The sequence below is a fragment of the Tetrao urogallus genome (genome assembly GCF_951394365.1).
Source record: "Tetrao urogallus genome assembly, chromosome: 14".
Classification (NCBI taxonomy): Eukaryota; Metazoa; Chordata; class Aves; order Galliformes; family Phasianidae; genus Tetrao; species Tetrao urogallus.
The window spans coordinates 3091402-3113382 of NC_136827.1; the positions used below are offsets into that span (position 1 = coordinate 3091402).

Genomic DNA, 21981 nt, shown 5'->3' on the forward strand with positions numbered 1-21981 from the left:
TTGCTATGACAGTGGCTGAAATACTGCAACTGTCCAACAGAGCAACTTAAAAACCACATGGCATCTATCAAGCTAGTGCAATAACAACTCATTAATCACCATCAAAGCATTACCTGACACAAAACACCCTTCTGACTAAACCCAGACCCTCAGGCAGTCACGTAATGACTCTTCAGCACTCAAGGTCCATAACACATCTGTTCCACATAGCCTCAAAATCCCATTTCTGTTTATTACGAGTCCCTGTGAGGCAGCAGCAGGGGACCTACATGGTGAGGCTCACAGCCCTGTGGAGACCAACCCTACCAGGGAGAATTGGCCTTGGCTGAGGTTCATGAAGACCAGCATGCTGCTGCTGTGTGCATGCAGCTGTGACAGCTGACACATTCCCTTTCACCTAAACTGTGGTCTCCTACCCCTCACCCTGATGCCCGTTACCTTCTGAGGTCTCTTGGGCTCCTGCTTTGTTCCCTGCTTACCCTGGACTTTGTAGTCCTAACGTGCTCTAATAACATCCTACTCAAATAGCAAGAATTATTCAAGATAGGGAAAGGGGGAAAAAAACCAAAAACCCCAGGCATCCCAAACAAACAATACAGCTCAACTGCAGCATGAATCGAGCAAGCAAGAATTAAATAAACATGAAAACATTTGTGGATTATCTTGAAGTATAGGCACAGCTGAGGAATTTGCAGCACTTTTAGTGACATTTAGGGAGTAAATGTAACGAGTGTGATGTGCTCATGCAATCCCCATTTTAAGCAGATTATGGGGGCATCAATATTAGATGGAAAGGTAGATTGTGAGCTCGTTTTGCTGTGGTAGAGGAGATGCAGTGCAGAACTGCTGGTAGGTAGCAGGAGAATGATACAAAACACAGCTGAGCAGTTGGGGCTGGTGGAGACACACATACTGGATTCAGTTCACTGCAGTGCTGTTCTTACATTTTTAAATCCTCTGTAAAGCACTTGAAGCTCTCTTTTAGTGAAATTGGTTTGCGCTTCAAGCTGTTCCAGGCCTTCGGGTCTGTGGCACACCGTAGTCATTTCTAATTCATCTTCGATTTTATCTAAAAGAGAAGACAGGAAGATATTCATTTTGGTTGTTAGCTTTGCTCCCTTAATGCAATGGGTAAGACAGATTGGATTTCAAAAGCAATAGAGAAAAAAAGAAGCCATCAACAGAACTGGTCTGTATCACTGTTTTCAACTTTTCAAAAGCACAATAAAAGCCAGGTGAGTAAAGCAATAGCTCATACTTCTTACTGGGGCCAATTAGCACCCCATTCACAAAGCCAAAACTGATGGGGAGAACAGGATAGGCAGCAGACACATTGCTCTAAAAGGCAACGCCAGATACTCTTATCTAAATACTGAAATGGCGTTGAGAGCAGGCCTTTCAAAGTACTGACCTGACAGAAAGCTGAGCAAATACAAGTAAGAGAGCAGTCATGCTTAGGCATATTAGACAACGACATTACACTGAGGGTAAACAGTGAGGGAAACTCTTCTGTATGCTGAGTGAGGGGCTCACTGCCCAGACACCAAAGGTCGCTTTCAGCCCAAGGGAAATTCAAATTATGCCCAGAGTTACTGAATCTGAATGAATCCAACCTGCATCTGCACGGGCTTTCTGGAAACTGATAAGCAGTGAAAAAATAGTTGTGTATTTTATTCAGGAGATTGCTCTCCCACGAGAAGGAAAAATATTTGAGACGCGTCTCATGCTGGATTCTCTTAACCTCACCTCTTCTCTGACTTATCTTTCTACCTGTCAAGCCTGCTTCCCCAACAGCGCAGGTAACGCCAAAAAATATTCCAGTGCTTAGTAAGTGTCAATTTGACATTATTTAAATTTAAAAATCCGTGGCAGCTTTCAGCTGACATAACTCATAGAATAGTTTGAGTTAGGAGGGACCCATAAAAGAGATCCAGTCCAACTCCCTGCAATGAACAAGGACACCTACACTAGAGCAGGTGCTCAGAGCACCATCCACTGACCTTGAGTACCACATCCAGCTGCCATCACCGGCATCACCGTATCCCAAGTCCTTTTTTTGCATGGCTATACTCTATAATATCCCATTTATACCCAAAGATGGCTTGGCATAAAAGCTAGCAATTCCCCCCAAACCATCTTCAGTAAAATGATCATCAACTGCTCCATTACCACGGACTGCGTGCGCAATGCACAGTATTATCGAAACAGCTAAATTGGTGCCTTGAAAAAATGTGCAAGGTTATGAGATTACCTTTGTAATTCTTACTGATAGACAAGGTTTGATACAGAAGTGCCCCTCCTCTTTTACAACATCACTTCATCTTCCCCTTTCAGTATGCACTCCTACCTGCAGTAGTAACTTAATTCTAGTCAAAGAGGTCAGACAACACAAAGCAGCCTAATTACAAATGAAATATATGAAATTTAAACAGGTGGGCAATGGAATTTGGGCACTGTTGCAATAGTTTATATCAGTGCTATCAATAGTTAAAGACCTTCCCCCATCAGTAAGCAACAAGAAAGTCAACACCAAAGCTGAGAAGTGATAAAAGTTAGTGACTAGACAGCTCTCAAAAGCCAGAGTGGAAATGCAATAGCTGAACAAAGACAACACCAAGGACTCTTTGCATACGTTATGTTTAAGATACACCAGAGAACAGAATTCTCCCTTACTGACAGAAAGGGAGGCTGGGGTGGGAAGAAGGCAATCTCATGCTCTTCCAGATCACAAGAAGTGCCAATGTATGCATCAAACAGTGAAGGCTGACCTTGTGGGTGTTAAGCACACAACTGTATAGCAGTGTTAAGCAAGCTGCAGTTACCAGCACGTTCAACACAAGTGGGTTTAAGTTGTTCATTGTGGTTTCAAAACTTCCTGTGAAAATCTACAGGTTCAAGTCAGGACAACGCAGAGTCTAAAAAATACCTAATGGGATTTATAGAGACCGACTTCAAGTAATCTCATAGAATTACAGAATGGCTTGGAAGGGACCGATCACCAAAGTTCCAACCCTGCTGCCACAGGCAGGGCCACCAACCTCCAGATCTGATACTAGACCAGGCTGCCCTGAGTTTCATCTTGCTCCATGCGTACATATATATCTTCTCTTTTGACATGTCTCTTATTTTTTTCATATCTGTACAAATTCATATATGCACACACTTGTATGTGCAGGAAATATGTATTAGCAGACGTCATAGGGAAACTGAAAGGGAATAAAGGTAAGAGACTTGGTAAGAGCATGGAATAGGATGAGGATATTACAGCCATTCCCAGCACAGAAGAAATGACTGTGAAATGGCAAGTGGCACGGAGAGACCTGAAGGAGGCAGCTTTGGCACACCAAGGGAATAGGAAAACGTGAGGAATGCTAACTGCTGTTAGAAGAAAGGAGATGGAAAAGGATGCCTGCTGGAGAAAAGTAGAAACAGATAATGAGAAATAAGGTGAAGAAGGCTATTTTCTTTGAAAGAGATGGCAGGTGATGAAGCAACGTGGAAAAAGCTGAAGAGAGAAAGGCTGGAAAGAAATTGCTTAGAATGGGGGAAAGGGAATGAACAATAGAAAAAAAGGAAAGAAGAAAAGCATGTAAGAAAAGGAGCCAGGTTATGGGCTCTGATCACTAACCCGTACATTGCACACCATTTTGTTAACTCAAGGTCACCTAAAACCCTTCACAAAATGCACGGAGGTCCAGAGTCCTTCTGCTGTGCTACCCTGCTGTCCCTGATGTGAGTGATGCAAGCGTAAAATACTAACCAGCTAGTTTTTATATCCCATAACTCAGTGAAGAGAAAAAGGTACGTCATCTCACATAAACCATGAGACCAAAGAGGGATGCCAGTCTGAGGGGTTTAACCCCCATATTTGGTTTTATTTGGGCCTTGTCCCAGAGCCATGGAGACCTGCACGTGGAGACCACCCCAATAGAGCTGTTGTTCCCTTTTAGTGCTTTGTCTTCAGTCAGCTCTTCAAAACCTCTTCCTTCTACTCTCAGGCTATAAATTAAACACACCTCAATGGCAAAAAAGGAAGTTTTTCCTCCCCCCCTACAGTTGTCTTTTACCATATAAGCTGTATTTCTTTCTTACATTTTCATTATCGCACTGGCTCAGTCTCTCACAGCGTATCACTGTGAAATATAAGCCCTCACACTCACAAGCACTGCATTTTTATTTTTTACTTCAACTGAAACTAACTTTATAGTGACGAGTGCGAGTACAAAAACAGTGATAAAACTAAACCTGCATGTGTTCATCAGTAGAGTATGACATCAGTATTTTACATCGTGTCACACTCCTTCTTGTTTTTGCCCTGCTCAAATCTTGACTAACAGCCTGGGAGATCAGAATGCACAAAACAAGCATGGCATTGGTTTAAATATTCTTCTCCTTCAACTTGCAAGTGCAAGTAAGGCAGTGGGAGCAGGTGACAGAAGCAATGTGTACAGTCACCTCTGCAGTGTGAGCAGCAGCAGCAGCGGTTGGATAAGCCATTGCTTCCAGCATCTCTGCAGAGCTTCTCTTAAGAACTTGCTGAAACCCGGGAGTAATTCCTGCACTGCTTGGCAGGTACAGAACTGCTCACACATTTGCCCAGATTGTTTTGCCTACAATTTGGTTAGAGATAGACAAGAGGAAATAGAACTGAGGCTTAGAATTCAACCTCTGGGTGTATTTTCATGGCTGCTCTGATAGCAGGATGTGAATTCCTCTGGCTGGGAGAAGCATCCGGGGTGACCTTATCACGAAGCAGGACCAAGTTATAATAATCACTTCAGTTTGCTTTACTTTTTTTCCCTGCAAAAAAGTCATCTGTATTTGCCTGCAGGGTAGGCATGCTTCGTGCCTAAGTGTCACTTCACAAAGACACATGCACTTCCATGTACATTTTATGGATTGTTGCTAATGGAAGATACTGCATTTCATTTTTCTTCTGCCTACAGAGAGCAGACAACAATTTTTCATTAGATCAGCATTTTAACTGAGTACACTTTGGGAATTACTTAATAAAGCTTAGCTTATGCATCCTTCCATACCTTGCTCAAATTTTACCTTTTGCTATCTTCATTTGAAGATTTCCACACCTAGAGTGTGTGCAATCGGTCTTCCACTGCTGTAAGCTTTGCTGAGCACAATTTGTATTTCTGAGTGATGAATCAGAGTGATGTAAGCCCGCTCATGTAGAAGCTTGTCTTGAGCAGCCACATGTCTACAGACGAAACCGTTTCACCACTGATGAAAAGAGATTTTCAACTCCACCTGACTGCTGCTCTACATCACAACACCAGGCAGAGGGACTCAGCCCCATCTTAAAAAGTCCAATCAATCTGAAGAAACAACCTGCTTCAGTATTTCACTTCTCCAGATCTTTCCACTTCATTGGACACAAGCACATTAATCTGCCATGGTATGGAAAAAGTTGTTTCACTGGCAGTTTATCTTTGAAACACACCAGCAGGGTAACACACATGGCAGGACAGCTCTGCAACGTGGGCTGTTCCCAGCCAGGAACGTGCCCCAGCAGCAGGGCATGTAGGGGGATGAGCCCTGCTGAATTCCCCTGCTGGCAGTGCACCTTCCAGCCAGGCCTTAGAAAAACACCTCATCAATATTCTTCAGCTCCAACAACCCTTTTTGCATAAGCAGAACAGATGGAACTGCTTGCAGACAAGGCTGAACTGTAGTTGTGTACTATAAAGTAGAAAAAACTGTATGTTATTTAGCAGCTGCTTCCTCATCTGTGGCTGTGAACAGCCAAGGGGCCTGAACTGAGGAACCTGCCCAGCCTTTCCCTGCCAGCACTGACCTTTCTGCATCTTGCTCCAAAGCCTGGGGCTGCTGTTGCTGGACAGGACTCAATTAGGAAGCACCAGGAGCCAACCCCTTTCCTCCAGCATTCCGAGTGCCCAGCCTCAGAGCAGCAGTGATGCCATCTCACAGCCCCAAGGACATCCCAGGCCAACAACAGCCCAAAGAGAGGCTGCAGACGGTCATCAGTAAAAACCCAGATGGCCCCAATGCTGCTTCTGGAGAGGCAAAGGCTGGTATGAGCACAGCTCCAAGAGTTGCAGTGGTCACAAATTCCTGTGCATTTCCACTGAGGCAGAACTAAGTATGAGCCTTCAATGTTCAATTAAACTTCAACTTCTTTATTAGTAAGCACTAAGTATTATTAGTATGGAGATTAATCTCCAAGCCAAGGGGGCTCTCGAGCTGATAAATCAACAGAACGTCTCTGGGTCTCTCCAGACCTACTTCCTTCCTGAAACCCCTCTGACTTTCAGCTCCATTTTCCCCAGTAAAGCAGCAATGCCAAACTCATACAAACACACCCAGGTCTGACAGGAGTGTTCTGCCCACCTGAACCTTGAGTACCACCAGGTGGAGAAAAAAGCTGTCTCAAACCCAAACGGGATCAAAAACCTGAGATTAAGACGAAAACTGAACTGAAAAAGCCAAGCGGAATTACAGTCTATCTCAGGTAATCCTTGCAATGATCCATGCAGAACATCAGGTATTAATCACTTCCTCTGCCTCTACTGCTGTGATCACTTCCACTGAGCACACGGGAAGCTAGAACAGGGTTGAAACTCTGGGAAGGACTCAGAGGCCACAGGCCCCTCCAAAATGTCTTTCTGGCACAGCTAATATCAGATAGAGCAATTAGAAGTCTGCCCAATATGGCTTTAGATATTTTTGCCGGCATGTACTAACTTCACTTTGCATTAGAAGTGAAGGCTCTGATCTCCCGGGTAGGAGACAGCAGGGTGTCTTTCCATTGCAGCCTGAAATGGGTTGCTATTCTTGCTTTTCCTTGAATATTCCCACCTTTCCGTAGCAGCATTTATGAGGGAAACAAATAGTCAAAGTAGGTGGAAATCCACTGAGAGCTTCCTGAGCGCTTTGCTGCTTTTTCATGGGGATGATGTGGAGAACATGCTTATGGGACAAGTGATTTCCTCCATGCTGCTCTAAGGTGGATCTGCAAATAAACCTCACTAGAAGGGTGACAAAAATCACCCCATTTTCATGATTTTTTGGAAAATTCCCATTCATATAATCCTAAAGCTTTGGAGTACCATCTTAAAACATGGAGAGTAGCTGAACTGGTAAGAAGGCGACTCGATGTACCACGGGCTGAAGTGCCACATGCAGGATGCTCTGACTGGGGCTGTCCTCAGCAGCCAGGGCCTGCAGCCCCAGCCTGAGAACTGGGCAGATTTTGAGCACTTTCAGTAGTTTGCTGCCAGCAACAAAAGGGAGAAACTCTGCCTCAGGGTGAAACTGTTTCCTGGCTTAAGAAAACTTTTGTTCCAGAAGTTACATGACCAATAGAGTCAAACTGGTTTAAATTTTACCTCTCTGATACACGTAAAACCATCGGGCGGGGTCTAGGAAAAAGAAAAAAATTGAACAAAAAGAATGTGACAACCATACACAACTTTGTCATTTCTCAATATTAACGTGACATTGGTGGGGTTCTGTGAAAGTGCCGCGGTCCCCTTTCCCAGTGACTGTAGGGTTTTTCCAGATTTGTTTTCCACATTTCCTTTTTTGCTGAACTGCCTCTTTCCCTTACCCCGCAGGGCAGGAAAGGAAGTCAGAGCTCGCTGTCCCTGCATGACTTGAGACTCAGGGCAGCACGTGCAGTGATGCATGCAGCAGTCACACACTCATGCAAGCAACCATGCATGCAGCAAGACAGCAACACCAAAGCCACCCTAGCCACTCTGGGAAGGGATAAGGAGGAATTTGCATGCAATCTGCTAACAAGCAATTGGAGCCCACCCCCCCCTCCCCAGCCTTCTGTTTCCTCTCCAGAGGTAACTTTGACAGCTGTAGAAATAAAACAAATGGTTAGTAAGGTGAAGAATTCTCTGGTGGCCTGCACATCCATGGAACTGGTGCTCTCTGCAGTCACTTCACATGTAACATGGTCATTCTGTGCTATCCTCACACCCTGGGATAGAATTTCATTATCAAAAGTTTGTTAAAAGCAAGAAAATTTATTATAAAGATATGCATATACTTTCTTGTAGCATCAGCTTCTTTTTACTGGAGAATTTGGTGTAGAAGACGATCGGCAATAACCTTCAGCAGCAGCAACAAGCTTCAAAAGGTGCAAGAGTACTGATCAGAATATGACTGCCTCCATCCCGGGCAGCTCCTGCCCTTGGTCAGCCTGGCACCCACTGTTAGGACCAGAAACTGTCTGCATGTAGCCCACATCACCGTGCTGCCTGCACCTTCCCAAGTATGCTCCCAGCACCATGAGGGCTGCAGGATCTGTTTGAGAACCAGGGCTGCAGCCACTGCACATGACACCAGCACTGCTTGCTCTTGATGGAGGCATAACAGAATTACTTGAAGTCTTTATGAGTGGGTGTTGAATGGTGTGAAAATAGAGGTAATTTAGTATTGGAGGGAAGCAAGTTCCAGGACGGCCTCCCAACAGCACTGCTGACACAATGGAAATGACAAAATGGACACTCAGGTTGGGTCAGGCTGCAGTGCTGCCAGCCTTGCTCCCTGCAGCTCTGAGCCTGAAGGAGCAACACAACGGGAGAAAAACCAAGACAAGAAAATCCCAGCAGGTGCTCTGGTCGGCTGCTGTAATGGAAGAACAATGCTGATACAGAAGACAGCGCTGTGAGACGATCAACAACGGAAATCACAGAATCACAGAATTGTAGGGGTTGGAAAGGACCTCCAGAGATCATCGAGTCCAACCCCCCTGCCAAAGCAGGTTCCCTACAGCAGGTCGCACAGGTCGGCATCCAGGCAGGTCTTGAACATCTCCAGAGAAGGAGACTCCACCACCTCCCTGGGCAGCCTGTGCCAGTGCTCCGTCACCTCACTGTAAAGAAGTTCCTGCGCATGTTTGTGCGGAACTTCCTATGCTCCAGTTTCCGGCCATTTCCCCTTGTCCTGTCTCCACTCACCACTGAAAAGAGTCCGGCCTCGCCATTCTGCCCCCCACACCTTAGATATTTATAGACCTGGATCAGGTCCCCTCTCAGTCTTCTCTTCTCAAGGCTGAACAGACCCAGTTCACTCAGCCTTTCCTCATAGGAGAGATGCTCCAGGCCCTTCACCATCTTCGTGGCCCTCCGCTGGACTCTTTCCAAGAGATCCCTGTCTTTTTTGTACTGGGGAGCCCAGAACTGGACGCAGTGCTCCAGATGAGGCCTCACCAGGGCAGAGTAGAGGGGGAGGATCACCTCCCTCGACCTGCTGGCCACGCTCTTTTTAATGCACCCCAGTAAGCCATTGGCCTTTTTGGCTACAAGGGCACACTGCTGGCTCATGGCCAACCTGTCATCCACCAGGACACCCAGGTCCCTTTCCGCAGAGCTTCCCTCCAGCAGCTCATCCCCCAACCTGTACTGGTGCATGGAATTATTCCTCCCCAGATGCAAGACTCTACACTTGCTTTTGTTAAACCTCATCCAATTTTTTTCTGCCCAGAAAATGAATGCTGAATGCCTGAGAGGAACAACTGTAGATACCTCTACACTTTCCCCTTTTGAACTGAAACTCCATGACTACTCAAGATCAAAGAGCCAGCAACAAACCGTGGGCTTACATAACAGGCACAGATCACAGCACACACTAATGAGAGCAGTACATATTAGCAGCTTTACCAAAAGTATATAAAAATAATTTGCCAGATTTAATATCCTGTACTCTACCACACACATTCATCACAAGACTTTCTTGGCCCACCAAGATAGGCCTGCAATAAATAGAGAATGAACAGGCTGCTTAAAGGGGTCCTGAATCTTGACAGAAGCAAGAGGTGTTGAATCAGTCACCATGAAGCCACCCGCTGCTTGGGAAATCCCAGTTTGCTGGGTGTCCCAAGGACAGGAAGGAGAACTTTCCCACTTTAGGTCTTATAAGCACAGTTCTACATTTGCTGTTAGCACCAGCTGAGGAACAGAAACGTGAATGGAGCCATTCCACAAAGCAGGATAACTGTGCCCTGATTCACTAAGGGTGAAATCAGTGAGTAAGAGCGCATGGCAAGGTCCAATGCAAACAGTGCACTTGAAAACACAAAGAAGGATCAGAGATTATTAAAAAACAGCAAGAATACAATAAATGTGCAGCAAAAAAAGGGAAAGATAATCTGTTTCTCTATATTGGGAAGTCTTATGCCTTATCAAGACTTTAGACTGAATAATACCTTGCAGATATAAACAAAGCCTTCTCTTTGCACAGATGGGAAAAGAATTCTCTCATAGCGCAAAGCTCTGTGTAACAATAGGTTTCTGTACACTGGATGAGAAATTTCCTAAAGCCAAGTTCCAGTGATTCAACTGAAAATTAATTATCTTTCTGAATATTAAAGTTAGAAACTAAGTTTTTTATTCATATTCTGTATTTAACACTGAATTATTTTTTTTAACTGCACTTTCCAATAAGCTCAACAGCTCAAACAGCTCAACTTTCCAATAAGCTCTGCTTACTCAGACAAAGCAGCCCTAACAGCAGCATCCTTTTTATTATGAAACAAAACCACATCAAGAAATAAAAATGCATTTGTTTCACAAACACCATAGAAACAGTGGAAAAGCTTCTGTCCTCTACTTGGGTCAGGTCTGCTGCTAAGGAGGCAAGTGAAAACCTGCAATAGGGGATGCTGTGCAGATTGCATTTTGTATTGCATTGCTCCTCAACCAGATCCCTGAATTTCACAACCCACCAATTTATTGCACAGAGTTTTGTTTTGCACCACCCACATGTGAAGTGAGAGGCTCTGTAAGGACCACAGTGCACTGTTCAGTATTGACACAGAGATAGACACACTGACATTCTACTGACATAGAAATGCCAGTTGGAAATTTCCAGCTGAAAAGAAAAAGGAAGGTATGTACACACTAGCTTTATATAGGTGAACAACTTTCACCTTTCTTCAGCAGTGCATTTCCTGCAATACATGCATTCCGCAGTCATGGAACCAGCAGCACTTTCCATTTTATCCTATTATCTATACACAAAGCTGAATGTATTACATCACTTCTTTCACTCAACTTCGAACACCTGCACAGACAGATCAGTATGATGTACATTCAGCTTTTTGGGTGGTTAAAGGCTATTAATGCTCAGCACACAGTGTTTGTTCTCATCAGTTCTCAGCTGAGAACAGCACTGAGGTGGCTCTGGGATGCTCACAATCACTCCTGGATGTGGAAAGGCAGTCAGCTGCTGGGGGCCATTAGTAGTAGTGCTGGTCTTACTCAGTTCTGTCCAGGTAAGGGGCAGAGACAGAAACAAGGGAACAAGCAGCTGCATTGAGCTGCTGCCTCACTGGGTGCCCATTGCAGAACCCAGCCTGAGAGTGGAGCAACAAGCAGCACTGGGGCATGGCTGGGCTCCAGGGCAGCCAAGGAGAGGGGAGGCAGCAAGAATGCTAACCCAAAGCACTGTGCTTTTCTAGAGAAATAGTGCAAGCTCTTTGGAGGGCACTTAATAAATGAAGTAGCCATAGAAGAGTTCTGAATTATAACTGAAGCAACTGAATGTAAAAAATTGGTTTTTAGTGAGAGGTTATTCATCAAAAAGCCTCTGATGAGTCAAGACAATGCATTACAAATGGACTTATTCTCTCTGAGAAGAAATATTGCTGCCAATGTTTTTTTCCTCATTGAAAAGCAAATCAGACACTCCCAGTCCCTGATTTATTACCGTGCTGATTTCCATGAGCACTGGTTTGCACCAGCTTTCACTTAGAAAAAGGCTTTTGGATCAACAGCAATCAATGAATATATAATGTGGGAGAATCAAGCAACCAAACAGTAATTAGTTCAGTGCCTAATCCAAGGACGTGCTGTCCTTGGGTTACCACAGCAGAAATGTTTTATTTGTGCATTCATGCACGCAGGGTTTAATTCCAGTCTTAACCCCAATCTGCTTTCCCCCTCAGAGGGGATTCTTTTAACATCTACCCTTGATGCTGCAGACTTTGAGAGCTGAGCAGATAGGAGGAAGATGAGGAAGATGAATACAATAGTGTGAGCCAAGCCCCTGGCTGTGTGGGCAGCTCAGGGCTACAGCCTGAGCAGACGAGGCAGGCAAGGCTCAGGAGAAGGGCTGCTCTTACTCACTCCCAGACATCAGCTCAGCCAGCAGTGCTAATAACCTTCAAATTTGCCACTACAGCAGAGGACTGTGCTGTAGGAAGGATCAGAAGGGCAGCAGGGCTCACCACACAGTCTCTCAGCACACACCCTGCTCAGAACAACCGTGCACTTGACAAGTCACCATGCAGTTCAAGTACCCAATTATTTAATGTTTACCATGCTGAAGTTAAAAACCTAAAATTCCACTTATTTGTCTGAGAAACTGCTTCTGAAGCACATTCATTCCCAGCTGGAAAGAGAAGGCCATGAGGTTTACAGCTTCCCAGACTGGATCGTGCCTTTGCTCAACCGCCCTAGGAATACTGGCAAGTTCAGAGCACCAGTCTGCACTCACAGCACCACCAGCACTGCATCCTGCTGCTCCACAGCAGTGCCCCTAAACACCAGTGCTATTCTGGTTGACACTGCCTGAGGACTTGTGCAACCAGAAAACAAATACACGCTTGAGAACATGACCAATGCCAGAATGCAGCTTATTAAATTTTCATGCTGGTTCTGATTACTTTTGTTTAGCAACACAGATGTGCATCCAGGACTGGGAGCTGTCGTGCCTGTGAGGGATGGGAGACAGCTAGCAGCATGAGCAGGATTTGGAAACCAGTCCCTTAGAGCAAATGGTGCTCAAGTACACACTTTATCAGTGACTTGATTTCAGAGAAGCCGTGAAAACATTTTAATATATTAGATCCCATAATTTGATTTATTTCATCCTGTTTTAATGGAGCCGCACATTAAACCACAACTGGGTGAGAAACAAAGATAGGAAAGCATTGCAAAGAACAGTTAAAAAAACAACAACATAGATCATCAGGATTAAATGAGGGTATTCTGTCTGAGATGTAAATGCTGAGCAGCTCTCATCCGTTCTGTGTGAGCAGAGCACTGCAACAGGGCAAGACATAAAGAACAGGCTTTGATGGGCATGCCATTAGCATTAAGCTCATCCCACCATAGCCCAGGAGCACCCAAATACAAAGCCCATCTGCTCTCCCCATTCTGCTCTGGGCACTGACATCCATGTACCACAGGACTACCAGCAAAAGGAAGAGGGAACCAAGATTTGAGTGTGGATGGCAGCTGATCCAGCTGTGTTCCTCCTTTTTGCTGTAGGTAGGCAGAAACACTTCACTCCTTCTGACTACAGTATTTCAAGTCAAGATTAAAGAAGGAAAATTTCCCCATTCTGAATGCTTTAGATTTCCTCTTGCAATTTCAATTCCCCTTTTAATCATCTGCAAGAAATGTAATAAAGCTTTGGCCTGATCCCAGAATAATGGGAAAGCAGAATTAGAGCTGTGAAGGCACAGAGCAGCACAAGGGGAGGCTGCACGCTGCCAGGCCTGCCCCATGGCCAGCTGCCTTCCTCCTGCCCTGACTGTGAGGACACAGCATGCTGCCCTGCTGGGCACAGGGTTGGCACCCTCATCTGTCCTGTCCTTCCTGTCAGTGGTGCATAAAAGCAGACAGGGGACAGTGCTATGGGAACACCTGCCGCCCCGTGACCCCAAACCACTGTCCCCATTGCACCACTCACCCAGCAGGATCAAGGAGCACTGCCATCAGAGAGCCATCAAATGGACAATTGAAAGTTTTTACCTCTGTGCACTGTGAAGCCTCCTTTTAAGAGGAGGATTAACTACTTAAGTAGTTAATTAGGACTTAATCAAGATACATTTGGACATGCATCCTCAGTTTGAGCTTCCCATGTGTGGATTTAAGAACCATGGGAGAGGGATTAAGGTAATGTTAATTATGTCCCATTTATATTGACTGTTTAAATAGCTATCCCTTCCCAATTATGAGCTGCTCCAACTCCATTTCTTCAAGGAAAGCAGCCTTACCCTGAAATTCTCAAGGATGTTCTTCAGCCAAAAGAAATGTCTCCCTGTACTGCTGTAAATCATCCAAGTTAAGCGCAATGATTCTAGATTTAAAACCACACCAGCTGAGAATAGCTCTCTTGTAGGTTTTTGAAAGCAAGGAGACAATGAGGCAAACACGGGCGTGAGGGGGATGGCTCCTGTTGGTGAGAAAGTGATCAGCACCAGCATGAGAGTTTGGACTGCTTGGACTAACCAGTGCAGCGCAGCAGGTTTCAACTTCCCAAGCAAGCCAAGCCATCACAATAGCTGTCCCAGGGACCAACCCTCTAAACCCAAGCAGGTTCCATCTCTCAGCCTCATGCCGTGCTCCCAGCTGAAGGCAGCACTCCCACATGGCTGCATACAGCATCTCAGCCCTACCACGGCCTGTGCGGCATCGTGTCAGGAGCCAGACCTTCAGCTGGCAGCACAACTGACTGCATTACAAATGGCTTTAGGATTCCACTTACAGGATTCCCAACAAATGAGACTTCAGGCACCTTTCGTATCACAGTGCTCTATGTTACTGTTAATGGTACGAGTCGAGGATCCTTATCCTTGTCACCTAGCCATATGCCTTCTGAACTAAGTAATGAAAACAGCACTTGTTTTTATAATTTAGAAATACATGGAGAAAAAAGTTATTTTTCCTTTCTGTTGCAGTGAAAGACCATATTTATTTCATTAAAAAAAATCTACCACCATTATTTATTAGCAAGTGAAAAGCTTGTGGGTGTAATAAAAATGTGTCACGTAAAGCTGCAGCTGCCTCAGGAGAGGGAGAATTAACTGTAATGAAACTGGTTTAAAGAGCCTCATAACATCACTTTAAAATACCAAAGAAGCAGAGGCAAAAGGAAAAAGAATAATTTTTTTTACATCCACGAACTAGCATCTGTTCTTTCTGCTAATTTCTTGTATGAAAATAAAGGCAAATTCTCATCTCATCTTTCCCTCTTGGATGCATACACAGCATTTGCTTCCCACGTATGCTAACACTGCACCTCTAACAAGCAGCAAGGTTGATGGGGATTTCTTCCCAATGGCAGATGTTGCACTACTGAGTGTCAGCCAGGTGAGCAGCTAGCAGGCCAAGCCAACCTCACAGGGCTTGGAATACACAGAGCCCAGCTCACCAAGCCTCAGTCAGGAAAATAATCCTAGCTATATCTAGAAATTGAATTATTTCTATTTGCAATGCATTGGCAGGACTGGAAAAACAAACAAACAAACAAACCAATAACAAAAACACACAAGTATTTAGAGAGGAAGTGGGCTGCCACCTCCATGCTCCTGCCCACAGCACAGATGGCTCAGAACAGGGCTCCCTCCTTATCCCAAGGCAGCAGACACTGCTGCCATCTCACTTAATGCAGTTACAAGCTCTTACCACATGTATTTTATTTTAGGTGTCTGGCTGTATTAAGCTTGTGTGTGCACTTCGAACTTCAGGGTTTGGTAGAAGTCGTATCTTGCAGAAGTACTCAAAGTTCCCAGTGCAACAGCTACATAATAAAGCAAATTTTCAGAGAGATTTACAACCCTCAGATTCTGTTACATTATACAAGACAGACTTATGCCCTTCACTAAGAAAGTACTTATTTGATTGGCTGAACTAATCCAACACAGGGATCACTGCAGGGAAGGCGCAAATCCCCACACTGCAGGAGGGGCTCTGCACGCAGCCCAGCCCCACAGCCCACCTGACATGCCCAGCCTGCCCCACAGCCTCAGACGCAGAGAAAACCTGCACAGATTCTTCATTTCAGTCTGTTCCTGTGCAGCATTCAGGTCTCAGCTGCCACCAGGCATTACAGAAACCAAAATGCACCATTAATATAGGAACTAACGCTATGACCCAGTAAGATGCTGGTTTCTTGTCTGGCTCCCCAGCAATCAGCCAGAGCTGAACTTGTACATCCAAACAGCTTCTACAAGATCAGACCTGCGTGTGGCACGCAGAGCTGTGTTTAGACTGCTGCTGCAATGATGGTCATTAATCACCATGGCCAGCCCGGATCTCTGAGACAGAATGCATTTCATTTCCTCATTCCTTATTATAATTAATACATTTGCATTTAGTTAACCACACAGCCCAGATGTGACCACTGACAGATAAATGGCCCAAACCTGCCACACAGTGCAAATTATTTCCCTTTTTGCCAAAGGAAGATACAAGCAAGGCTTTAAAACAAATAAACATAAAACCCACACCATTCAAGATGCTTCAGTTAGATTCCCACCTCCCGCTCCACAATCTACAAGGATGAAACAAAACATGAACACCTGAGATTCCACCAGAAGTACAGAGAAAATCAAACCAAATATACAGCTGGAAACATTACTGAGCACCTTCCTTCCATCTTCCTCTCTACCTCACATCTTGGAGTGAATTAAGGTAAATTCTTCCTCTGAGAATTTGTATTAAACAAAAAGTTTTGTGCAAAGCAATGTCAGTTATTCAGACAGACTGAATAACAGTTGCTCCAAAGTCAACTGCAGCTTCAGCCGTTACAGCTCCGGTAACAGCACTAAGGGCCACTTCACTCTGTGCCACGCACTGTGAGCACCCCAAGGCTTGAAGCAAATGTGGGCAGCAGGTTAAATGGTTGAGAAAGCAACAGAGTATGACCATCAGTTAGTTGGATATCTTTGCTGGAACTTCACTGTACAGTGTCAGCTGGAGCTCTGTTACTATCAGCACTATCCCAGCTGGCCCCTCAGCCAAAGGAGACAGGTTCTTTTCTCACTACTGTAAGCCTGAAACAAGAAAAAAGTCTCAAGAGCTCAACTAGCATCAACATCAATGACACGCAAAGCAGGCTTTAAAACAAGACAACATCTTTTCCTGCTTAAATTTCTGTTAGTGATCTCTGAAGAGCAGCAAAATGAGGGGTTGGTAACCCTCCACAGGAATCCTTGTGCTCAGCAGCTCTCTGACCACAGACACACCTGAACGGAGAGGTCCTATGGCACCCAAGAAGCATGAGGCCTCTGTGCATAGTGTGTTTCCAACTGATCCTGCAGTCCATAAAAGCAGAGCAACGCAAAATCCATTTTCTATGCTATTAACCATCTTAAGTTCATAACAATTCCAATACCACAGAGTGCTTTGATTTAATTTCCGAGGTACAATTTTAGGATTGATGAAATGAATGGCTTTTGGCATCTTCCAGTCAGCTAATTAGTGTATATAAATTATTTACACCGTTATGGAGTTGTTGGGATATGAATTAAATTTTCAGCAAAAAAAGATTAGAAATGGGAGAGGGGAATGGAAAAACAGAGACTAGTTTTAGCCAAACATAGATACGTCTGTTACTGTTATCACATCCTGCTGAAGGATATACAGAGACATTCAATTATTTGTACGTTAACTCACAACAGAACACGAGGTCCCTTTGTGCTGCACCCAGCCCGGGGAGCTGCCACGCTTCCCCCAAATTCTGTTACGTTTCAGTTCCACAAGGAAAGCTCAGATTAGCATCTCACAGCTCAGTGGAAATACAGAAACATATTTGACACTAACAGAATTTAAGAACTGCTCCCTGTGAGGTATTATTCATTTCTGGCTTTGCACGGATAAAATCCCTTTTATTTTGACTGTTGTTTCTGCAAGTGTTGATATCAAGGAAAGAAACAGGCACTTAAATAGTGTCCCAAGAGCACTTTACCAGTGCTAAGTAAAATAATCAAACCAGTAGATGTTACATAAGCTCTGTGTTTGCAGAATGGAAAAGAAAAACTCACAAAAACTTTCAGCAGGTACAGAAACTAAGTTAGGAATTGATCTTCACCTTACTGACATGACTGAGCTCACGGCAAGCCGCCCAGCAGCCAGAAAGGATTGAAATGCAGCTCTTTCCCACCTCATCCTGAATTCCACCTACCAGCCAACCTTTCTGCTATGTGCCCCATTAGACGTTAAGCTGAACAGCCATTGCAGATGTGTGAAACTGTCTGAGCCCTTCCCTACCAACGCAGTCCTTGTGCTGCTCCAATGCCTGCTGTGCAGAAAGGAGTTACGACATGGCATCCATCAGAACAGACAGAACTCGTACCAGACATATCGTACCATCACTACACAAACCAAGTTACTTCTGAAATGCACCTTCAGAAAATCAGTGCGTTATTAATGCGTACAAGCAACTACTCAGCTGCAAGAGAGAAAGGACGGCATCTTCAGTAGTGAACTGAAGGAACGTCAATCCTTCCAGGATGAAACCAGCCAGCACTTCAACCGCTTCAGAAATATTCTACACCTTTCTTCACAGCCAATTCCGCCGAAAGAAGTCTTGCAAGAGGACATTTGTACAGACAAGATGTCACCAAATCCATTCCTGACAAAGCCCTTGTACTGGTGCTGTGCATCCATTCCAGCAGCAGCCCACAGGCCTCTCAGCAGCTTCACCGCAGAAGTAGATCAATACTCACCCATTTCTAGTCCCTTGAAAGCTCTTACTGCAAGGAAGTCAAGTCTATCACATCAAGATACACTTTTTCCAGCACCTGTCACTAACTCACCGATGCATTTTAACTGAATGCATTGGTGAGAATGTGCTTCATGAAGCATTTCATCTACCCTCTACCTGATGATTAGTAAATACAACCAGAGATTGGGCAATCTCTCATCAGCTACACAAGTTGGATGCTGTGGTATTTGGAATAGAAGCTTCCTAAGAAGATGAAATCCAGGTTATACGTAAAGTCTCTTGCTTTAACCTTCAGAAGCTTTTGTTTGCTGCTTTTTCACTACATTGATCTGGAAACTATGCCCATGCAGCACAAGTGTGCACACAAGTGATACACACGCCTGCCTGAATTCCACATGATGCAATAGCTCTTTATTCCAAAATCCATCAGAGAAAGTTTTGTCTCAAAGGGGAAGGGACAAAGTATGAAAGATACAGACTTGCTGGAGTGCATCCAAAGGAGGACCACAAAAATGATGCAAGGGACGGAACACCTTCGTGTGAGGACAGGCTGAGCTGGGGCTGTGCAGCCTGGGGAGAAAAAGGCTTTGAGGTGACTTGATAGTGGCCTGTCAGTATCTCAAGGGGCTGTAGGAAAAAACGGGACAGACCCTTTAGTGGGATCTGCTGTGACAGGACAATGGGAAATGGTTTCCAGTCTAAAACAGGGGAGAGTTAGATTGGATATAAGTTGTTGTCCTCCTCCTCCCCACATACATTGACATCTTTAATGATGTTACCATTTTGTTTGGAAAACATGGCTTAAATAAAGCCTAAAATCCTTCACTTTGGAAATCTCTGAAGCAGCTTGTTATCTATGCATTTTACCTTTAAGAAGAAAGAAACTAAATAAAAATCCATGCAATGAAACTGAGGATATCCATTCAGTTTATGCTATCTTATTGAACATCATTCTAAATAGGCTACAGCGTATCAATCTCTTCCATATCCTTCCACCCAGCCAAAAGATCAATTTAAGGAAGGAGTCTGAAAGGAGACAAGCCGGATGGAAGGGAGGAAAAGTAAGTAGGTACCAGCACTCATGTGTCATTGCACTTTTATGTACGTGGGGAGCTAACAGCTAAAAGTCATGGAATGGCAAGTCATTGCTGTTTTATCAGTCTTAATTCAACTCTTAGTCTTTCACCATTGGGCCCTGATGCATGCTTTTTGTTGTAATATAAATAAGAACGAATCCAATGTTTGTTAGCCACTATGCTGCTGCAGGTTAGCACAATGCCAACACTGCTTTGCTCTGCAATGCTCGCTATTGAAGAAGGGCCCAGTGGTGCTGAGATGCTTCCTGAAGACAACAGCTCACCATGCTGCACCCTGAACATCTACTGCACAAAAGAAAGAGAAATAAAACTTCTATCTAATTCTGAACTATTAACGCTGAAGGGGGGGAAAAAATAAAAATCAAAGATCACTTCTTCTGTGAAGGCTGTATTACATTCCTGTTGATGTCCCTTGAAATTTTATAGAGCTCAGATTGAACGCCTACAGAGTTGGTTACTTTGGCAGGTGTTACTTTGTGTTACTTTGTACACACAGGGGGCATGATTCTGTTGCACAAAGGAGGAGAAAGGGCATTCTTCATCTTCTCAGTATTCCTGTTGCCCTACAGCTAGCTGTCAGTAGTTTGGGATGGGCAGTGTGTACGTTCTCCTCACAGCCATATATGAAAAATGCACGAACACAAAGTAAGAGCTGAACCACTCTATAACTTAAGAGTTATGTCAGCAATTACAGCTAGAACATGATGTAAGGAGGAAGAAAACACGAAAACAGCAAAGGCAGGATATCCCATTTTGTCCTGCAAATAGCAAGCAGCTAAAGGAGAGAGAACCATTACAGGACGATGTCAGTTTTTTCCATAATTACACTTAGGCTCTCATAAATAACAGAGGCTGCTGATTCATAAAAGAACACAATCAGAATGAAATAAAAGTAATACTTCTGGCATGCCATCTCCTTTGAAAGCTGGGAGAAAAGTGGTCTGTGAGGTGGCCAGTGAGGTGCATGGCAGCTGGCTGGGCAGCTGTGCAGATGGCAGCTCCCAGGGCTTCAGCAGCAAAACAGGAGAATGGGATCAAGTAGGACCCCACTGGGGTCATCCCTTGATCTAGGCATGGCCAATGCAGTCACTCTCCTGGCCAAACAGCAGCGATCACCAAGAAAACGTGAGGAAAAAGCCCAGAGATAGCTGGATGGCATTTGGTATGGGATATTTATACTCACTGATCCAAATTTTAACTTGCAAAGTAAATGCTTTTAAGTAACTGAATTGGTCAAGAAAGGTTGTCAAGTTTGCCAGTTTCAGCATGATTCAGTATCCCTGAAGAAATGTGTTTCTATAGAAGCATCACATGATTTTTGCTGAGAACTGGTTAGAAAATAGAAAAAAAAAAAAAGAAAAAAAAAAAAAAGAAAAAAAAAATCAATGTGGAAAAAGCTGCTAGCCTCTACATCAGATCCAGCACTGTGGAGTTTGTTTTGCTTTCCTTCCTCATTGGAAAAGGTTAAAACAATTCCAGAGATACCATCAACAGGGAATTCGTAAGATACAGTTTTCCGTAGAAATGACTGTGTTTTGCAATACCTATAATAATCTTTTCAATAAACATCTTGACAGGTTGGGGGTAATCTGCCATTTTCCACTAGCAAGTACTTAACTCTCCCCTCCAGAGTGGGAGACAGTGCAAGCGATAACAGAAGTGCAAATAAAGTATTAATCATAGAAATTCAAGAGCAGCAGCCTTCACCATCTGGGAGGGTGGGACTGGTGCAGGACAGAGACCTGAAAGAGCACAACCTCCATCCCAGCTCTGTAAAGCACTAACAACTTTTTGACAAGCAGCCAAGGGACATGAGCACAAGGTGCAAACGAAAGGGTTTTATACAGCTGCGCTGCAAAGGAGCCCAGGCAGAACCCTGCAAGGGCAGCAACAGCTGCAACTGCAGTGGAAGCCATACGTACCTGATGTAGGTGCTAACCAACTTGAGTACCAGAGCCAAACTGTGAAACCACAAGGAGACGGCATGCAGAGCCACAAATGCACACAGCAGTTCTACTCACACAGACACAGAGCTAAACGAGGAGCAAGGAAGTGTGAAGCTTCACGACATTGTGAGCAAATAAGAAATTTGTTTCACCAGAAAGGTCAGCAGTAGGACAGCTATGATAAACATCCAAGCTTGAGCAGGGCAGCACGCTCTTGCAAACACAGCCATGAATAATTACAGCTTCCAACTGCATCACCCCATGGATCTGGAGGGTTGTGGCACAATCTCTGCTGCTAAACAAACCCCTGTGAGCTACAGGCTGGAACTGATTGTCTGAAGGAGTGCTGGATGCTGACTGCTACAGTGCTGGCGCGGCAATGGCACAAACAAATTAAATTCCTTGGGGAGCAGAATGACTGCAATTAATCCACCATGTCAAACTCTTTCCTTCTCCTTAGCAAGGCTGAAGCTGAGGAAAGCCACAGAGGCGGC

The 21981-nt window shown here is 44.5% G+C and overlaps 1 protein-coding gene across 6 annotated transcripts in view; it reads right to left on the bottom strand.

Moving 5' to 3' along the window:
* KCNIP1 (potassium voltage-gated channel interacting protein 1) overlaps positions 1-21981 on the bottom strand; it is a gene marked incomplete at both ends in the record, with an annotated part of 307273 nt that overhangs the window by 9618 nt on the left and 275674 nt on the right. For 4 of the 6 annotated variants that reach the window (XM_079542608.1, XM_079542609.1, XM_079542606.1 and 1 more), the window contains one exon: positions 945-1069. In XM_079542608.1, the coding sequence (XP_079398734.1) occupies positions 945-1069 (125 nt within the window). Of the gene's footprint in view, positions 1-944; positions 1115-7361; positions 7395-21981 lie in introns of all 6 variants that reach the window. The other 2 variants (XM_079542607.1, XM_079542604.1) reach the window with 2 other exon arrangements.